The sequence below is a fragment of the Semicossyphus pulcher genome, unplaced genomic scaffold (genome assembly GCF_022749685.1).
Source record: "Semicossyphus pulcher isolate SPU_LCO1_2020_fin unplaced genomic scaffold, fSemPul1.0.p SCAF_2, whole genome shotgun sequence".
NCBI classification, from domain to species: domain Eukaryota; kingdom Metazoa; phylum Chordata; class Actinopteri; order Labriformes; family Labridae; genus Semicossyphus; species Semicossyphus pulcher.
The window spans coordinates 21,300,179-21,316,008 of NW_027211693.1; the positions used below are offsets into that span (position 1 = coordinate 21,300,179).

The 15,830-nt window shown below is 40.5% G+C and overlaps 1 protein-coding gene and 1 long non-coding RNA gene across 2 annotated transcripts; both read left to right on the forward strand.

Annotated features, from left to right (window-relative positions):
* The first annotated feature begins 3,330 nt into the window (after positions 1–3,330).
* Positions 3,331–6,216, forward strand: LOC138597828 (uncharacterized). The gene is made up of 7 exons (XM_069669349.1): positions 3,331–3,469; positions 3,688–3,945; positions 4,038–4,172; positions 4,539–4,859; positions 5,002–5,241; positions 5,330–5,455; positions 5,581–6,216. The coding sequence occupies exons 1-7, from the start codon at positions 3,331–3,333 to the stop codon at positions 5,769–5,771; spliced, it is 1,410 nt and encodes a 469-aa protein (XP_069525450.1). The 3' UTR covers positions 5,772–6,216.
* Positions 6,217–10,384: 4,168 nt separating this feature from the next.
* LOC138598735 (uncharacterized) lies at positions 10,385–11,674 on the forward strand. The gene is made up of 3 exons (XR_011308656.1): positions 10,385–10,610; positions 10,702–10,905; positions 11,058–11,674. It is a non-coding gene; the product is annotated as an uncharacterized lncRNA (long non-coding RNA).
* Positions 11,675–15,830: the final 4,156 nt, after the last annotated feature.

Here is a 15,830-nt window from a genome sequence, read left to right on the forward strand (position 1 = left end):
TGTTTTTATGACTTACATTTCACATGTCCAGGTGTGGAAACCTTCTGTGATGGCAGACAGGATGGAGCTCAGTGTTATGGAGGTCTGAGAGGAAGTGTGGTCGTCCAGCTGATGGACAGCGCCTCAGAAACATTTAGATACCAATGGAAAAAAGGATCAACAACAATACTAAATGGGAGGAAGAATAGGATTGTGTCTAATCTCATAGAAAGCAGATCCTCATTTACTCCCAAAAATGGAACATTTACGATCAACGACCTGAGCAGGAATGATGGTGGTGAATATACTCTTGAAATCTATGATGAAAGTGGAAAGAAACCACTGACACGCACTCTGCAGTTGACAATTCAAGGTAAATAACTACTTTTGTCTATGAGGGAATTAAATAATGGTGAAGGACATGTAATATTCTACATATATCTGTCTGTTCTTTATTAGAAATTGTTTAGAATGACTGTTTCTGTATATGAATAGTAACCTGAGTGTGCCTCCTTCAGCTCCTGTGTCCTCTGTCCAGCTGGTCTCTGAGTGTCTGTCCCATGGAGAGATGAGGGTCTCCTGCTCCTCTGAGGGAGGGGACAGTCCTCAGTACAGCTGGACTCTGGATGGAAACACACTGACAGACACTCAGCTCCTCTCTGGAAGTAAAGAGAATCAGATCATCACTCTGAAACAAGACGTGTCAGGACGACTGGTTTGCTCAGTCAGGAATAACATCAGTCGTGTTTCAAAAGAAGAGAAGATATCTACCTGTGGTGAGAGAGAACATGAGTAAAAACAGCTCCATGATTATGACACTAATGATTAAACATGCTCACTGATCTGTTTCTTTCCCATGAAGGCTTTGAATTCTTTGACTGTAAGTTACTCAATGGGACACACATAAAGCAGTTTGCTTCAAACCAATGAAAGCCAGGACCATTGGCTCTCTGTCGAGCGCAGAGAACAAACAATGAGTGCCAAACTTACTTAAAAACCTATTTCAATGGTCATATTAACACTTGACTGTTGTTCAAATTTGAGTCCATCCTTAGACAAGAACAGGTTGCAACATATTGCAAAGTGTCCAGTAAAAGTATTGACTTTAAGTTACCTGATCTGTCCAACATCTCCTATAAGAGAGCAACCTGTAAGGCTCGAGACATGTTTTATGTTTTGTCTTGCTGCAAAACAAGTTTGCCCTCAGGGACACAAAAGTCGACGTCAAGTGTAGCAACACCAGTGCATAGAAATGCTCAATTACACGTCACAGTCCTGAATTCAGAAGAACTTTAATAAAAGACCATTAGTATTAGGCATAAAATGTATTTAAAGTGTCAGAAGTGAAACACACTCACAGGACTGAATGTGGGTCGGTTGGTGTCATTGTCATTTATTTTACGACTTATATTTCACATGTCCAGGTGTGGAAACCTTCTGTGATGGCAGACAGGATGGAGCTCAGTGTTATGGAGCTCTGGGAGGAAGTGTGGACGTCCAGCTGATGGACAGCGCCTCAGAGATATTTAGATACCAGTGGAAAAAAGGATCAACAACAATACTAAATGGGAGGAAGAATATTACTGTGTTTAATCTCATAGAAAGCAGATCCTCATTTTCTCCCAATAATGGAACATTTAGGATCAACGACCTGAGCAGGAATGATGGTGGTGAATATACTCTTGAAATCTATGATGACAGTGGAACAAATCCAGTGAAGCGCACTCTGCAGTTGACAATTCAAGGTAAATAACTACTTCTGTCTATGAGGGAATTAAATAATATTGACAGACATACATGTTATGTTCTACATATCTCTGTATCTAAATCTGTTGTGTTTATCATTGTATCTCTTGGTTACGTTGTAACCTTGGTTCTCTCTGTGAAGAGTCTGTCTCCACTCCGTTACATATTCCATATGTACGGGGGAATGATCCCCTTGCCGTCAGGGTACATGGATACTTCTTTTAACGGCTTGCCCACCCACACCTCATTATTAATCTATAGAGCACCTGTGCTGGCATGGAATCAGTGATAGTTTGAGTGGAAACATCTCAGAGCGGCCTATAAGCAGGAGAGATAGTCTCTTCAGTTAGAGGACCAAGATCATAACATAACCAAGCGTTCTCTATGGTATTGACACTATCTCTCCACTCCGTTACATATTCCATATGTACAGGGAACTCTTTAAGACACCCCATGAGGGCCAAATTCATGAAACAATAGGTACAAACAAAGTATGTGCGAATGTACACTATTTACATACTATTTACATTTACATCCAAGTCAAGGTCCCGCAAGACGCAAAGGCCAAGTCTGAGAGGCAGAAGAGCTGCTGAGGTCATACTGCAAGACACAAGACTGACCCTGGGAAGGCAAATAAAGGCAAGATGCAGGGCCAACTTAGGATCGGCGTGGTCGCTCCGGCCAGTCCACAAGTCGCTAGGCTGACTGAAGAGACAACCAACCGGTGAAAAACTCATAGCCCACAAGGCCTAAACGTTAATTGGCATGTCACAACCAGCTCTTGCTCACCAAAGGAGAGACTGGCTGCTACATTCAGATGGTAGGACCTTGCAAATGTGGACTTAAATGACCGCGTAGCTCCTGCACATATCATGGCGAGAGAAGCCCCCCGCTACAAGGCCCTATGAAGCAACACCACAGGCTGAGTGTGCATGAACCCCGGAAGGGACTGGCACGCCCCAAAGCACATAATGCCTGCTGGGTTGTGTCCACAACCCAGTGGGACATCCTAGGCTTCGATAATGGCCTATCCACACAGACTGAAAGCACGTAAGGAGATGCTCAGTCTCTCTGAGGGTCTGAGTGCGTCTGATGTATTCTGCTAAGGCCCTCACAGGGCATAACATGGACTAGAGCTGCTCGACCTCCTGCTCTTCTTCAAGAGAGGAGAGTGAACATAGCTCCACTGGTTGGAACAGGTGGAACACTGATGGAACTTAGGGCAGGAATGATGGGTTGGGTGAAGGATTGCGCTTGCCCGGGGAGGCAAAAACCTGCAGCAGTCACTGTGATCGGACAGTGCCTGGAGCTCACTTATCCTTCTGGTAGAGGTTATGGTCAACAGGAAGGCTGTTTTAAGAGAGAGCCATATCAATTCAGCAACCCCAATAGGCTGGGTGTGGGCCTCCTCCTGACATGATATCTGCTGACATGTTCAGCCGCCCTGATACATGCACAGCCCTGAGCAAGCGGGGATGAGCCTGCAACAACAGCCTGGTCGGTAATATATTGGTATCGCGTTTTGCTTTTCCTACTGGACTTCTCCACTAAGTGAGTTAGCTGACCCCAAGTAATACACTCTGGGGATTCTGCCGTCTGACCACCATGGATTTCCACTGGAGGCAGAGAGACGCCAGCCTGATGGGAAGTCGCGATGTCCAATCCACTGTTAGCCCGCTTTCAGGGCCAGCCCTCAACACAGGACCCGGAATAGGGATCCACCGCTGCCGTAACTGGGAGACTGGTGAGACCACCAGAGACAGCACAGGTGCTTTATAGATTGACCGTGGCTGGGCAAGCCGGTGTGTCTTAAAGAAGTATCCACGTACCCTGATGGCAGGGGGACCATTCCCCCCATACATATTGAATATGTAACAGAGTGGAGAGATTGTCTCAATACGATAGAGAACATATCTGAATGTTTCTGTTTAAATGAAAGTAACCTGAGTGGGTCTCCTTCAGCTCCTGTGTCCTCTGTCCAGCTGGTCTCTGAGTGTCTGTCCCACGGAGAGAAGAGGGTCTCCTGCTCCTCTGAGGGAGGGGACAGTCCTCAGTACAGCTGGACTCTGGATGGAAACACACTGACAGACACTCAGCTCCTCTCTGGAAGTAAAGAGAGTCAGATCATCACTCTGAAACAAGACGTGTCAGGACGACTGGTTTGCTCAGTCAGGAATCACATCCGTAGTGTCTCAAAAGAAGAGACGATATCTACCTGTGGTGAGAGAGAACATGAGAAGAAAACAGCTCCATGAATATGACACTGATGATTAAACATGCATCAGTCACTGATCTGTTTCTTTCCCATTTAGGCTATGAATTCTTTGACTGCACCTTACTCAATGGGATGCACATAAAACAGTGGTTGCTTCCAACTGATGAAACCCGCTGTTTTGAACCAACAACAACTCCTACCAGGATTATAAAATCAGAGGTCGCCACTATGGGTGAGTAGATAGACATGCTTCTTCCTGTCATATCACAACTTCACATAATAACGTTTCTCTGCAGTAGTGCTCAATAATACAGTATGAACAAAGTTTGACATACATACGTTTGTTATTACTGGGTTAGCCTAACTAGTTTAACAAAATGACTTAAAGTTTTATAAGGAAATTACAGTATTATCCCAAAACAGGTAGTGATGGAATACATTTGAAATTTCTTAATTAAAGGATATGTTCACAATTACAAGAGCCCATCTTCAATTGGTTCACTCAGACTGAATAAACCCCATTTCAACTCACAGTAATAAATGTGGGTCGGTTGGTGTCATTGTCATTTATTTTACGATTTATATTTCACATGTCCAGGTGTGGAAGCCTTCTGTGATGGCAGACAGGATGGAGCTCAGTGTTATGCAGCTCTGGGAGGAAGTGTGGTCGTCCAGCTGATGGACAGCGCCAATGAAACATTTAGATACCAATGGAAAAAAGGATCATTCATAATACTACATGTGAGGAAGAATAGGATTGCGTCTAATCTCATAGAAAGCAGATCCTCATTCGCTCCCAGTAATGGAACATTTACGATCAACGACCTGAGCAGGAATGATGGTGGTGAATATACTCTTGAAATCTATGATGACAGTGGAACAAATCCAGTGAAGAACACTCTGCAGCTGACAATTCAAGGTAAATAACTGGGTAATTTTGTAATATTGACTGATATAAATATAATAATCCATAAATATCTAAATCTATGTCTGTTCTATTTATAGAATGGCAATGTTTCTATAAAAATACAAAAAAAGTAACTTAAGTGTGTCTCCTTCAGCTTCTGTGTCCTCTGTCCAGCTGGTCTCTAAATGTCTGTCTCGGGGAGAGATGAGGGTCTCCTGCTCCTCTGAGGGAGGGGACAGTCCTCAGTACAGCTTGACTCTGGGTGGAAACACACTGACAGACACTCAGCTCCTCTCTGGAAGTAAAGAGAGTCAGATCATCACTCTGAAACAAGACGTGTCAGGACGACTGGTCTGCTCAGTCAGGAATCACATCAGCAGGATATCTGTCTGTGGTGAGTGAGAACGTGTTGAAAACAACTCGATGATTATGACTCTGATGATTAACCGTACATCTGTCATTGATCTGTGTCTTTCCTAAAGGCTTCATGTACACCGACTGCATCTCATCCAATGGGATGCACATATCACATTGGACGCTTGAATCCACTAACAACCTGTGTATTGAGCCAAAAACAAACTCTACAACAAACTCAGACACTTCTGTGGGTAAGGACAGTAACATTTAAGTGTCCATAAAACCCCTCGCCCACATCACCAACACCAGCAGACATGACCTATAATATCTGAGCCTCACTTTGACTTGTGATTCTTGTGTCTCTTTGTCCGAACAGATCACTCCCTGCTCGTGTGTGGTTTGCGAGCAGCTGTGGTTACTCTGATATTAATTGGGATCACTGTTTATTTTGTTTGGAAGAAAAAGAGAGTCAAGAAAGCTGAAGACTCTGCGGCCCCTGAAGCGATGGAGAATGAAAATACTTCTGTTATGATGGTTGAAATGAGAAGCTCTGCAGCTGAACTTTAACTCTCTGAAAGCAAATCATTTGTGATGTTTCCTACCTGCTGTCATCGGCTCATGTGTCTTACAGATGTGAAAATAAGGTTTAGATTAGAATTCATCATGTTTTACCTTAGTTTCACTTCTGCCTGAAGACGATGATTTTGTGTAAATAAAGCTGATATTTTCACATCACATCAAGACACGTTCTTAAAAGTATTGTACTGTAGTGTCGCAAGTGTAAATAAAAGGAGTAAGAGCTCCTGTCGGAGGTGAGAACACTCTCTCACTTCTTCAGGTAAATCATTTTAAAACACACCGTGACTGCAGGCAGCAGGGACACTTTTTGTTGAGTTCTTTCTGGATAATTGTTGACTTTTTATCTCTGTATATTTTTAAAAGCCTGTTTTAATATGATATTATTCTTTCATCTGATGATTGTCACAAATGTAGGTCTGCTTTGCTTCACTGATTATAAAGAATGAGAATAAAATAACTCTTAAAGCATTTCATAGTAAAAGCCTTCATTTTATTGTTTCATGCACTTAACCTGTCAGTCAATCGACCTTTTTCTTGTTAGTTTGATCAATGACTGTACCTTTAATCACAGCTGAGACTTGTTGCTGTTGCTCATGGATCATTACTTATTCAATAAAACTGTGTTTAAAATGTGTTCACATTTCTGGAAAATAAAAGGATGAATGAAAATGAATCATAAACCTGTCAGAGCTTTTATAAAACAGTCTGCCTCCCGACATATTGAGTGTTTATATGTGCTGTGATCTGCCACTTGGGGGCGCCAGAGTCCAACAAGACTTCATTAATGAGGAGCAAAATGAGGGCTTCAAACCAGGAACAGTTTCAGATCTCTGTGGGCCAATGTAGCGGTTGTGTGCTCTCTCTCATGCGTTGTGTGAAGAGTACCGAGAGTTTATATTTGGCACCAGCACGCCGTTTGATCTAATAACAGAAGCAAAATACATTTCTCACAGCCACTCTAAAAAGCTCCGGAAAACATGCTCAAACTCAGAAAGAGCCACAGAGTTCGAGTTAGCAAGCAACACCACGAGGATCTCATAGCGCCCGCTGAATTTGTTACGTTTGTGACTTTTTCAAAATAATAAAGTACATTTTCTCTTTTGTTCACCTTCGTCGTTTCACCTTTTTGATTGGTCCATCGCTGACTAAAGAAAAATGAGTGAGCATGTGTGAGGGGAGTGAGAGCAGAAGAAATAAACTAGCATGACAAATATTGTCTTCCCGACAGAACTTTCAGTAGATCACTGAGAGTGACTGTGAGAGAGATGAACGAGGAGGGTATGACAGAGCTGAAAGAGGTGCTTCATACGTTTCTCTTACAAATGAGGAACAAAACATTTGGTGTGATGCAACAACAAGCATGAGTTGAACAAATCTCTGTAAAAAGCTTTGAGGACAAAGGTTAAAGCACTGTAGGATTACAGCGTAGGACGCTGCAATGAAACATACAAACTTGTGTGTGACGGACCAAAGAAATTCCCTTTACCTCATTTTGTATCATTATGAAGCAATTTGTTTATTGATTTAAGGGATGGGCTGACCCAAGATTAAGTCCTTTTATTGTTTTACAGACACAAAACATCTGTGATTCAAGAAAATTAACACTAAAAATGAAGAAAATAGAACTACAAGAGAGATTAAAAAAGAGAAGTATAAAAATAAACACCAACTGTGCAATAAGTCAGTGTGTGGTTTTTCTTGGTTTCAAACGTTACTTCCTGCCTACATCTCCACCCACAACAACTGTACATGAATATCATGAATATACAGACACATCAGTTTCTCAGAGCTTTCACAGCGTCTCCGGATCACTGACAGGAGACGTTTCAGACATGAGAGCTGTGTTTGCCCTGTTGGTGACGCTGCTCGGAGTCTCTCACGGTGAGTTTTTTAACTACTGCAGATATTACTCTTAGATTTGGACTGTGGGAACACAATTTAGTTTCAATCACTTTTCATGATTTTAAGCGGCCATGTTTTTGCTGTTATGTCTGCGTAGAAATGATGAAAAATGCTAAAGAAATCACATAATGTGCTTTTCATTTGCACATTTAAATTAAGGACACACACGTTGTTTTATAGTCACTAGTTTTGGTGTGAAAATTGATTTATAATTTATGCATACTGATATTTTAATCTTTCAAAAGGAGGTCATGTGTCCTTTAGCAGCTGTATGAAGGGATGAACACATTAATACTACAAAATACAAGAATAATACAGTATTATAATATCTATTAATGAGCCATTCTGCATAATTTTAAGGTAAAAGTATTTTTTGATACTATTGTACTATTATTTCATTAAAGTTTTTGAAAGCAGAACTTTTATTTATAACAAAGTATTTATATTATGTTATATACAGAGTATTTCCATTATTTTATTTAACTTTTTCTATATTTATAGTTCATGTGAAGACGTCCTCATCTGCATGCAGTGTTGCGTTCTACACATCCTGTAAACCTATTTGCTTAAGCTGCATTTTCTCATAACCCAGTTACGCTCTTTATCCTGCATCGTAAGAGAGGCCGAGCATGTTGATGTGTTTGGGGGAAGTGGCTCATCTGGTTCTTTGTTCTGTTTTTTCAGAGTTGTCTACCCGAGCTTCATTTTTTTCTCTCTCAGGTCCTTCTGAACATTATCTGTAACGTGTAGAGTTTTACAACATATTAGCTTAGCGCTGCATCGTCAAACTCATTGTCACGGTTTGAGGTTCAAACTAAAAGGGAGAGGACCCAGATGCAGACTAACAAAAAGATATTTCATGATCAAAGAGTCACAACAAGAGGCAGAGCAAAAACCTAAATACAGAGAAAGAGACAACAAAAGGCTAAATCCACAAGCCTGTAGGAACCCAGGTAAAATATCATCAGGATTCCTTGTCAAAGTAAGGCGCCTACAATACCAAAGATGCAACTCGACCACAGACAGGTCGGCCGGAAATTCAGGAGAACTTCCTGTTTGCAAAATGTGGTGTGAGAAAGAGACGACTGCAGCAAACCCACTATTTCTTTACATTTGACCCATCCTCTTTGTCATGTTCCTTTATTTTGTAGAAATCAAAGGTTACATTATTGTCACTGTTTTTATGACTTACATTTCACATGTCCAGGTGTGGAAGCCTTCTGTGATGGCAGACGGGATGGAGCTCAGTGTTATGGAGCTCTGGGAGGAAGTGTGGACGTCCAGCTGATGGACAGCGCCTCAGAAACATATAGATACCAATGGAGAAAAGGACCATTAGTAATTCTACATGGGAGGAAGAATAGGATTGTGTCTAATCTCATTGAAAGCAGATTCTCATTTACTCCCAATGATGGAACATTTAGGATCAACGACCTGAGCAGGAATGATGGTGGTGAATATACTCTTGAAATCTATGATGACAGTGGAGCGAAATCAATGACACGCACTCTGCAGTTGACAATTCAAGGTGAATAACTACTTTTGTCACGAGTGAACGAGAACATGAGTAAAAACAGCTCTATGGTTATGACACTAATGATTAAACATGCTCACTGATCTGTTTCTTTCCCATGAAGGCTTTGAATTCTTTGACTGTAAGTTACTCAATGGGACGCACATAAAGCAGTTTGCTTCAAACCAATGAAAGCCAGGACCATTGGCTCTCTGTCGTGTGCAGAGAACAAACAATGAGTGCCAAACTTACTTAAAAACCTATTTCAATGGTCATATTAACACTTGACTGTTGTTCAAACTTGAGTCCATCCTTAGACAAGAACAGGTTGCAACATATTGCAAAGTGTCCAGTAAAAGTATTGACTTTAATTTACCTGATCTGTCCAACATCTCCTATAAGAGAGCAACCTGTAAGGCTCGAGACATGTTTTATGTTTTGTCTTGCTGCAAAACAAGTTTGCCCTCAGGGACACAAAAGTCGACGTCAAGTGTAGCAACACCAGTGCATAGAAATGCTCAATTACACGTCACAGTCCTGAATTCAGAAGAACTTTAATAAAAGACCATTAGTATTAGGCATAAAATGTATTTAAAGTGTCAGAAGTAAAACACACTCACAGGACTGAATGTTGGTCGGTTGGTGTCATTGTCATTTATTTTATGATTTACATTTCACATGTCCAGGTGTGGAAACCTTCTGTGATGGCAGACAGGATGGAGCTCAGTGTTATGGAGCTCTGGGAGGAAGTGTGGACGTCCGGCTGATGGACAGTGCCTCAGAAACATTTAGATACCAATGGAAAAAAGGATCAACAACAATACTACATGGGAGGAAGAATAGGATTGTGTCTAATCTCATAGAAAGCAGATCCTCATTTTCTCCCAATAATGGAAAATTTACGATCAACGACCTGAGCAGGAATGATGGTGGTGAATATACTCTTGAAATCTTTGATGACAGTGGAGAGAAACCACTGACACGCACTCTGCAGTTGACAATTCAAGGTAAATAACTTCTTCTGTCTATGAGGGAATTAAATAACATTGACAGACATACATGTTGTCTCTGTGTCTAAATCTGTTGTGTTTATGATTGTATCCTATGTGGATGTTTGTGTTTAAATGAAAGTAACCAGAGTGGGTCTCCTTCAGCTCCTGTGTCCTCTGTCCAGCTGGTCTCTGAGTGTCTGTCCCAGGGAGAGAAGAGGGTCTCCTGCTCCTCTGAGGGAGGGGACAGTCCTCAGTACAGCTGGACTCTGGATGGAAACACACTGACAGACACTCAGCTCCTCTCTGGAAGTAAAGAGAATCAGATCATCACTCTGAAGGTAGAAGTGTCAGGGAGACTGGTCTGCTCAGTCAGGAATCACATCAGTCGAGACATAAAAGAAGAGGAGATATCTACCTGTGGTGAGAGAGAACATGACTAAAAACAGCTCTATGGTTATGACACCGATCATTAAACATGCTTTAGTCACTGATCTGTTTCTTTCCCATTAAGGCTTTGAATTCTTTGACTGTGAGTTACTCAATGGGACGCACATAAAGCAGTGGTTGCATCCAACCGATGAAACCCAGTGTAATAAGCCAACAACAATTCCTACTGAGGAGACTGACAAGACAGTGCCAAGTAAACCCTCTACTAATATAACAACATCCAACCGCATTGAGATTTCAACCGATGAAACACGGTGTATTAAGCCAGGTACACACACCTCTGTGGGTAAGGACAGTTACATCAAAGTGTCCATAAAACCCCTCACACACATCACACACATCACCAGCACCAGCAGACATGACCTATAATATCTGAGCCTCACTTTGACTTGTGATTCTTGTGTCTCTTTGTCCGAACAGATCACTCCCTGCTCGTATTAGGTTTGCGAGCAGCTGTGGTTACTCTGATATTAATTGGGATCACTGTTTATTTTGTTTGGAAGAAAAAGAGAGTCAAGAAAGCTGAAGACTCTGCGGCCCCTGAAACGATGGAGTATGAAAATACTTCTGTCATGATGGTTGAAATGAGAAGCTCTGCAGCTGAACTTTAACTCTCTGAAAGCAAATCATTTGTGATGTTTCCTACCTGCTGTCATCGGCTCATGTGTCTTACAGATGTGAAAATAAGGTTTAGATTAGAATTCATCATGTTTTACCTTAGTTTCACTTCTGCCTGAAGACGATGATTTTGTGTAAATAAAGCTGATATTTTCACATCACATCAAGACACGTTCTTAAAAGTATTGTACTGTAGTGTCGCAAGTGTAAATAAAAGGAGTAAGAGCTCCTGTCGGAGGTGAGAACACTCTCTCACTTCTTCAGGTAAATCATTTTAAAACACACCGTGACTGCAGGCAGCAGGGACACTTTTTGTTGAGTTCTTTCTGGATAATTGTTGACTTTTTATCTCTGTATATTTTTAAAAGCCTGTTTTAATATGATATTATTCTTTCATCTGATGATTGTCACAAATGTAGGTCTGCTTTGCTTCACTGATTATAAAGAATAAAATAACTCTTAAAGCATTTCATAGTAAAAGCCTTCATTTTATTGTTTCATGCACTTAACCTGTCAGTCAATCGACCTTTTTCTTGTTAGTTTGATCAATGACTGTACCTTTAATCACAGCTCAGACTTGTTGCTGTTGCTCATGGATCATTACTTATTCAATAAAACTGTGTTTAAAACGTGTTCACATTTCTGGAAAAGAAAATGATGAATGAAAATGAATCATAAACCTGTTAGAGCTTTTATAAAACAGTCTGCCTCCCGACATATTGAGTGTTTATATGTGCTGTGATCTGCCACTGGGGGGCGCCAGAGTCCAAAAAGACTTCATTAATGAGGAGCAAAATGAGGGCTTCAAACCAGGAACAGTTTCAGATCTGTGTGGGCCAATGTAGCGGTTGTGTGCTCTCTATCATGCGTTGTGTGAAGAGTACCGAGAGTTTATGTTTGGCACCAGCACGCCGTTTGATCTAATAACAGAAACAAAATACATTTCTCACAGCCATTCTAAAAAGCTCCGGAAAACATGCTCAAACACAGAAAGAGCCACAGAGTTCGAGTTAGCAAGCAACACCACGAGGATCTCATAGCGCCCGCTGAATTTGTTACGTTTGTGACTTTTTCAAAATAATAAAGTACATTTTCTCTTTTGTTCACCTTCGTCGTTTCACCTTTTTGATTGGTCCATCGCTGACTAAAGAAAAATGAGTGAGCATGTGTGAGGGGAGTGAGAGCAGAAGAAATAAACTAGCATGACAAATATTGTCTTCCCGACAGAACTTTCAGTAGATCACTGAGAGTGACTGTGAGAGAGATGAACGAGGAGGGTATGACAGAGCTGAAAGAGGTGCTTCATACGTTTCTCTTACAAATGAGGAACAAAACATTTGGTGTGATGCAACAACAAGCATGAGTTGAACAAATCTCTGTAAAAAGCTTTGAGGACACAGGTTAAAGCACTGTAGGATTACAGCGTAGGACGCTGCAATGAAACATACAAACTTTCAGACTCACTCGTGTTAAACTGACTTTAATTCTTTTCCCTCAGTAAAAATGTCGATTCGTGGCCATCAAATTTTAGTGTGACGGACCAAAGAAATTCCCTGTACCTCATTTTGTATCATTATGAAGCAATTTGTTTATTGATCTAAGGGATGGGCTGACCCAAGATTAAGTCCTTTTATTGTTTTGCAGACACAAAACATCTGTGATTCAAGAAAAGGAAAACGAAAAATGAAGAAAACAGAACTACAAGAGAGATTAAAAAAGAAAAAGAGAAGTATAAAAATAAATACCAACTGTGCAAGAAGTCAGTGTGTGGTTTTTCTTGGTTTTAAACAATACTTCCTGCCTACATCTCCACCCACAACAACTGTACATGAATATCATGAATATACAGACACATCAGTTTCTCAGAGCTTTCACAGCGTCTCCGGATCACTGACAGGAGACGTTTCAGACATGAGAGCTGTGTTTGCCCTGTTGGTGACGCTGCTCGGAGTCTCTCACGGTGAGTTTTTTAACTACTGCAGATATTACTCTTAGATTTGGACTGTGGGAACACAATTTAGTTTCAATCACTTTTTCATGATTTTAAGCGGCCATGTTTTTGCTGTTATGTCTGCGTAGAAATGATGAAAAATGCTGAAGAAATCACATAATGTGCTTTTCATTTGCACATTTAAATTAAGGACACACACGTTGTTTTATAGTCACTAGTTTTGGTGTGAAAATTGATTTATAATTTATGCATACTGATATTTTAATCTTTCAAAAGGAGGTCATGTGTCCATTAACATGAAGTGATGAACACATTAATACAATAAAATATAATACAAAAATAATATAATGTTATAAGACTGTGTCTGCCCCCCAACCCAGGCCTGTTATTACAGTTAATTCAAACTCAAATAAAAAAGGAGTAAATCAAAAAAATGTAATAAAAATTAAAACAACAACCAAAGTTATGCCAAAAAATATGAGAATTAAATGTGGTCTGTTAAATATCAGATCCCTGTCATCTGAAGCTCTATTAGTGAACGATCTGATATCAGATTATCATATTGATTTACTCTCTTTAACTGAGACTTGGCTGTGTCAGGAAGAATATGTCAGCTTAAATGAATCCACTCCTCCCAGTCATCTTAATACTCATATTCCTCGAGACACTGGTTGAGGTGGTGGAGTGGCAGCTATCTTCAGTTCTAGTCTTCTAATCAACCCTCGACCAAAACTTAGTTTCAGCTCTTTTGAAAGCCTTGTTCTGAGTTTTTCACACCCAGCTTGGAAAACTTTACAGCCTGTTTTATTTGTGATCGTGTACCGCCCTCCTGGCGCATACTCTGATTTTCTAACTGAATTCTCAGAGTTTTTATCAGATTTAGTCCTGAGTTCAGATCAAATAATTATTGTAGGGGACTTCAATATTCATGTAGATGTTGATAATGATAGTCTTAGCATGGCATTTATGTCCCTTTTGGACTCTATTGGTTTCACTCAAAGTGTAAACCAGCCTACTCACCGCTTTAACCACACCCTCGACCTTGTTCTAGCTTATGGCCTTGAAACCGAAAACTTAATTGTGTTCCCACAAAATCCTCTTTTATCAGATCACTATTTAGTAACATTTGATGTCCTATTAACCGACTACTCTCCAGTTAACAAAAATGTACTCACAAGATGTTTGTCTGATAGGACTGTAGCTAAATTTAAGGAAACAATTCCAGCTGCTTTTAATTCTTTACCACATCTGTTTACTACAGAAAGCTCTGATGCTAATGTTAGTCCCTCTCAGCTTGATCAGTTTGTTGATAGTACTGCAGGTTTGCTGAGAAGTACTCTAGACTCGATTGCCCCCTTAAAAAAGAAGATTATTAAACGACAGAGGCTAGCTCCATGGTATGACTCAGAAACTCGTAACTTGAAGCAAATGTCGCGTAAATTTGAAAGAATGTGGCGATCCACCAAAACAGAAGAGTCTCGTTTACTCTGGCAAAATAGTCTTAATAAATACAGGAAGGCCCTATGGCATGCTCGAGGTGTCTACTACTCCTCCCTCATAGAAGAACATAAAAACAATCCCAGGTACCTTTTCAGCACTGTAGCCAGGCTGACAGAGAGTCACAGCTCCACTGAGCCAAGTATTCCTATAGGCCTCAGCAGTGATGATTTCATGAGCTTCTTTAATGACAAAATCCTAAAGATAAGAGACAAAATTTGTAACCTCCTGCCGTTAACTGGTGCAGATGTATCTTTGGAAACCGCTCAAAAACCTGATGTTTACCTTGACTGTTTTTCTCCAATTGACATTCCTGAGCTAAATTCTCTGATATCTTCGTCTAAACCATCAACCTGTCTTTTAGACCCGATTCCAACCAAGCTGCTTAAGAAGTCTTTCCCTCAATTAGCACTTCTTTACTAGATATGATCAATATGTCTTTATCGACGGGCTATGTACCCCAGTCTTTTAAACTAGCTGTAATTAAGCCACTTCTTAAAAAGCCTACCCTAGATTCAGGCACCTTAGCTAACTATAGACCTATATCTAACCTTCCTTTTATCTCAAAGATCCTTGAGAAAGCAGTCGCTAATCAATTATGTGACTTTCTTCATAACAACAGTTTATTTGAGGACTTTCAGTCAGGATTTAGAGTCCACCACAGCACTGAGACAGCACTGAGAGTTTCAAATGATCTACTTACTGCTTCAGACAGAGGACTTCTCTCTGTACTCGTCCTGTTAGATCTTAGTGCCGCTTTCGACACGATAGACCATCACATCCTGTTACAGAGATTAGAACATTTAATTGGCATTACAGGATCTGCACTAAGTTGGTTTAAATCTTATCTATCAGATCGATCTCAGTTTGTTAATGTTCATGATGTGTCCTCTATGCAAACCAAAGTTAGTCATGGAGTTCCACAAGGTTCTGTGCTCGGACCGATTCTTTTTACCTTATATATGCTTCCTCTTGGTAATATCATGAGGAAACACTCCATTAATTTTCATTGTTATGCAGATGATACTCAATTATACTTATCTATGAAGCCAGACGAAACCAATCAGCTATCTAAACTAGAAGCATGCCTTAAGGAAATAAAGATCTGGATGACTAGAAACTTTCTG

Bases quoted from the DNA above. Each gene is read 5' to 3' on its own strand.
- LOC138597828 (XM_069669349.1), top strand. From the start codon at position 3,331: ATGGATTTCCACTGGAGGCAGAGAGACGCCAGCCTGATGGGAAGTCGC. The intron at 3,470-3,687 runs GTGAGACCACCA...GGTCTCCTTCAG, and splicing joins CTGCCGTAACTGGGAGACTG to CTCCTGTGTCCTCTGTCCAG. The intron at 4,860-5,001 runs GTAAATAACTGG...TGTCTCCTTCAG, and splicing joins TCTGCAGCTGACAATTCAAG to CTTCTGTGTCCTCTGTCCAG.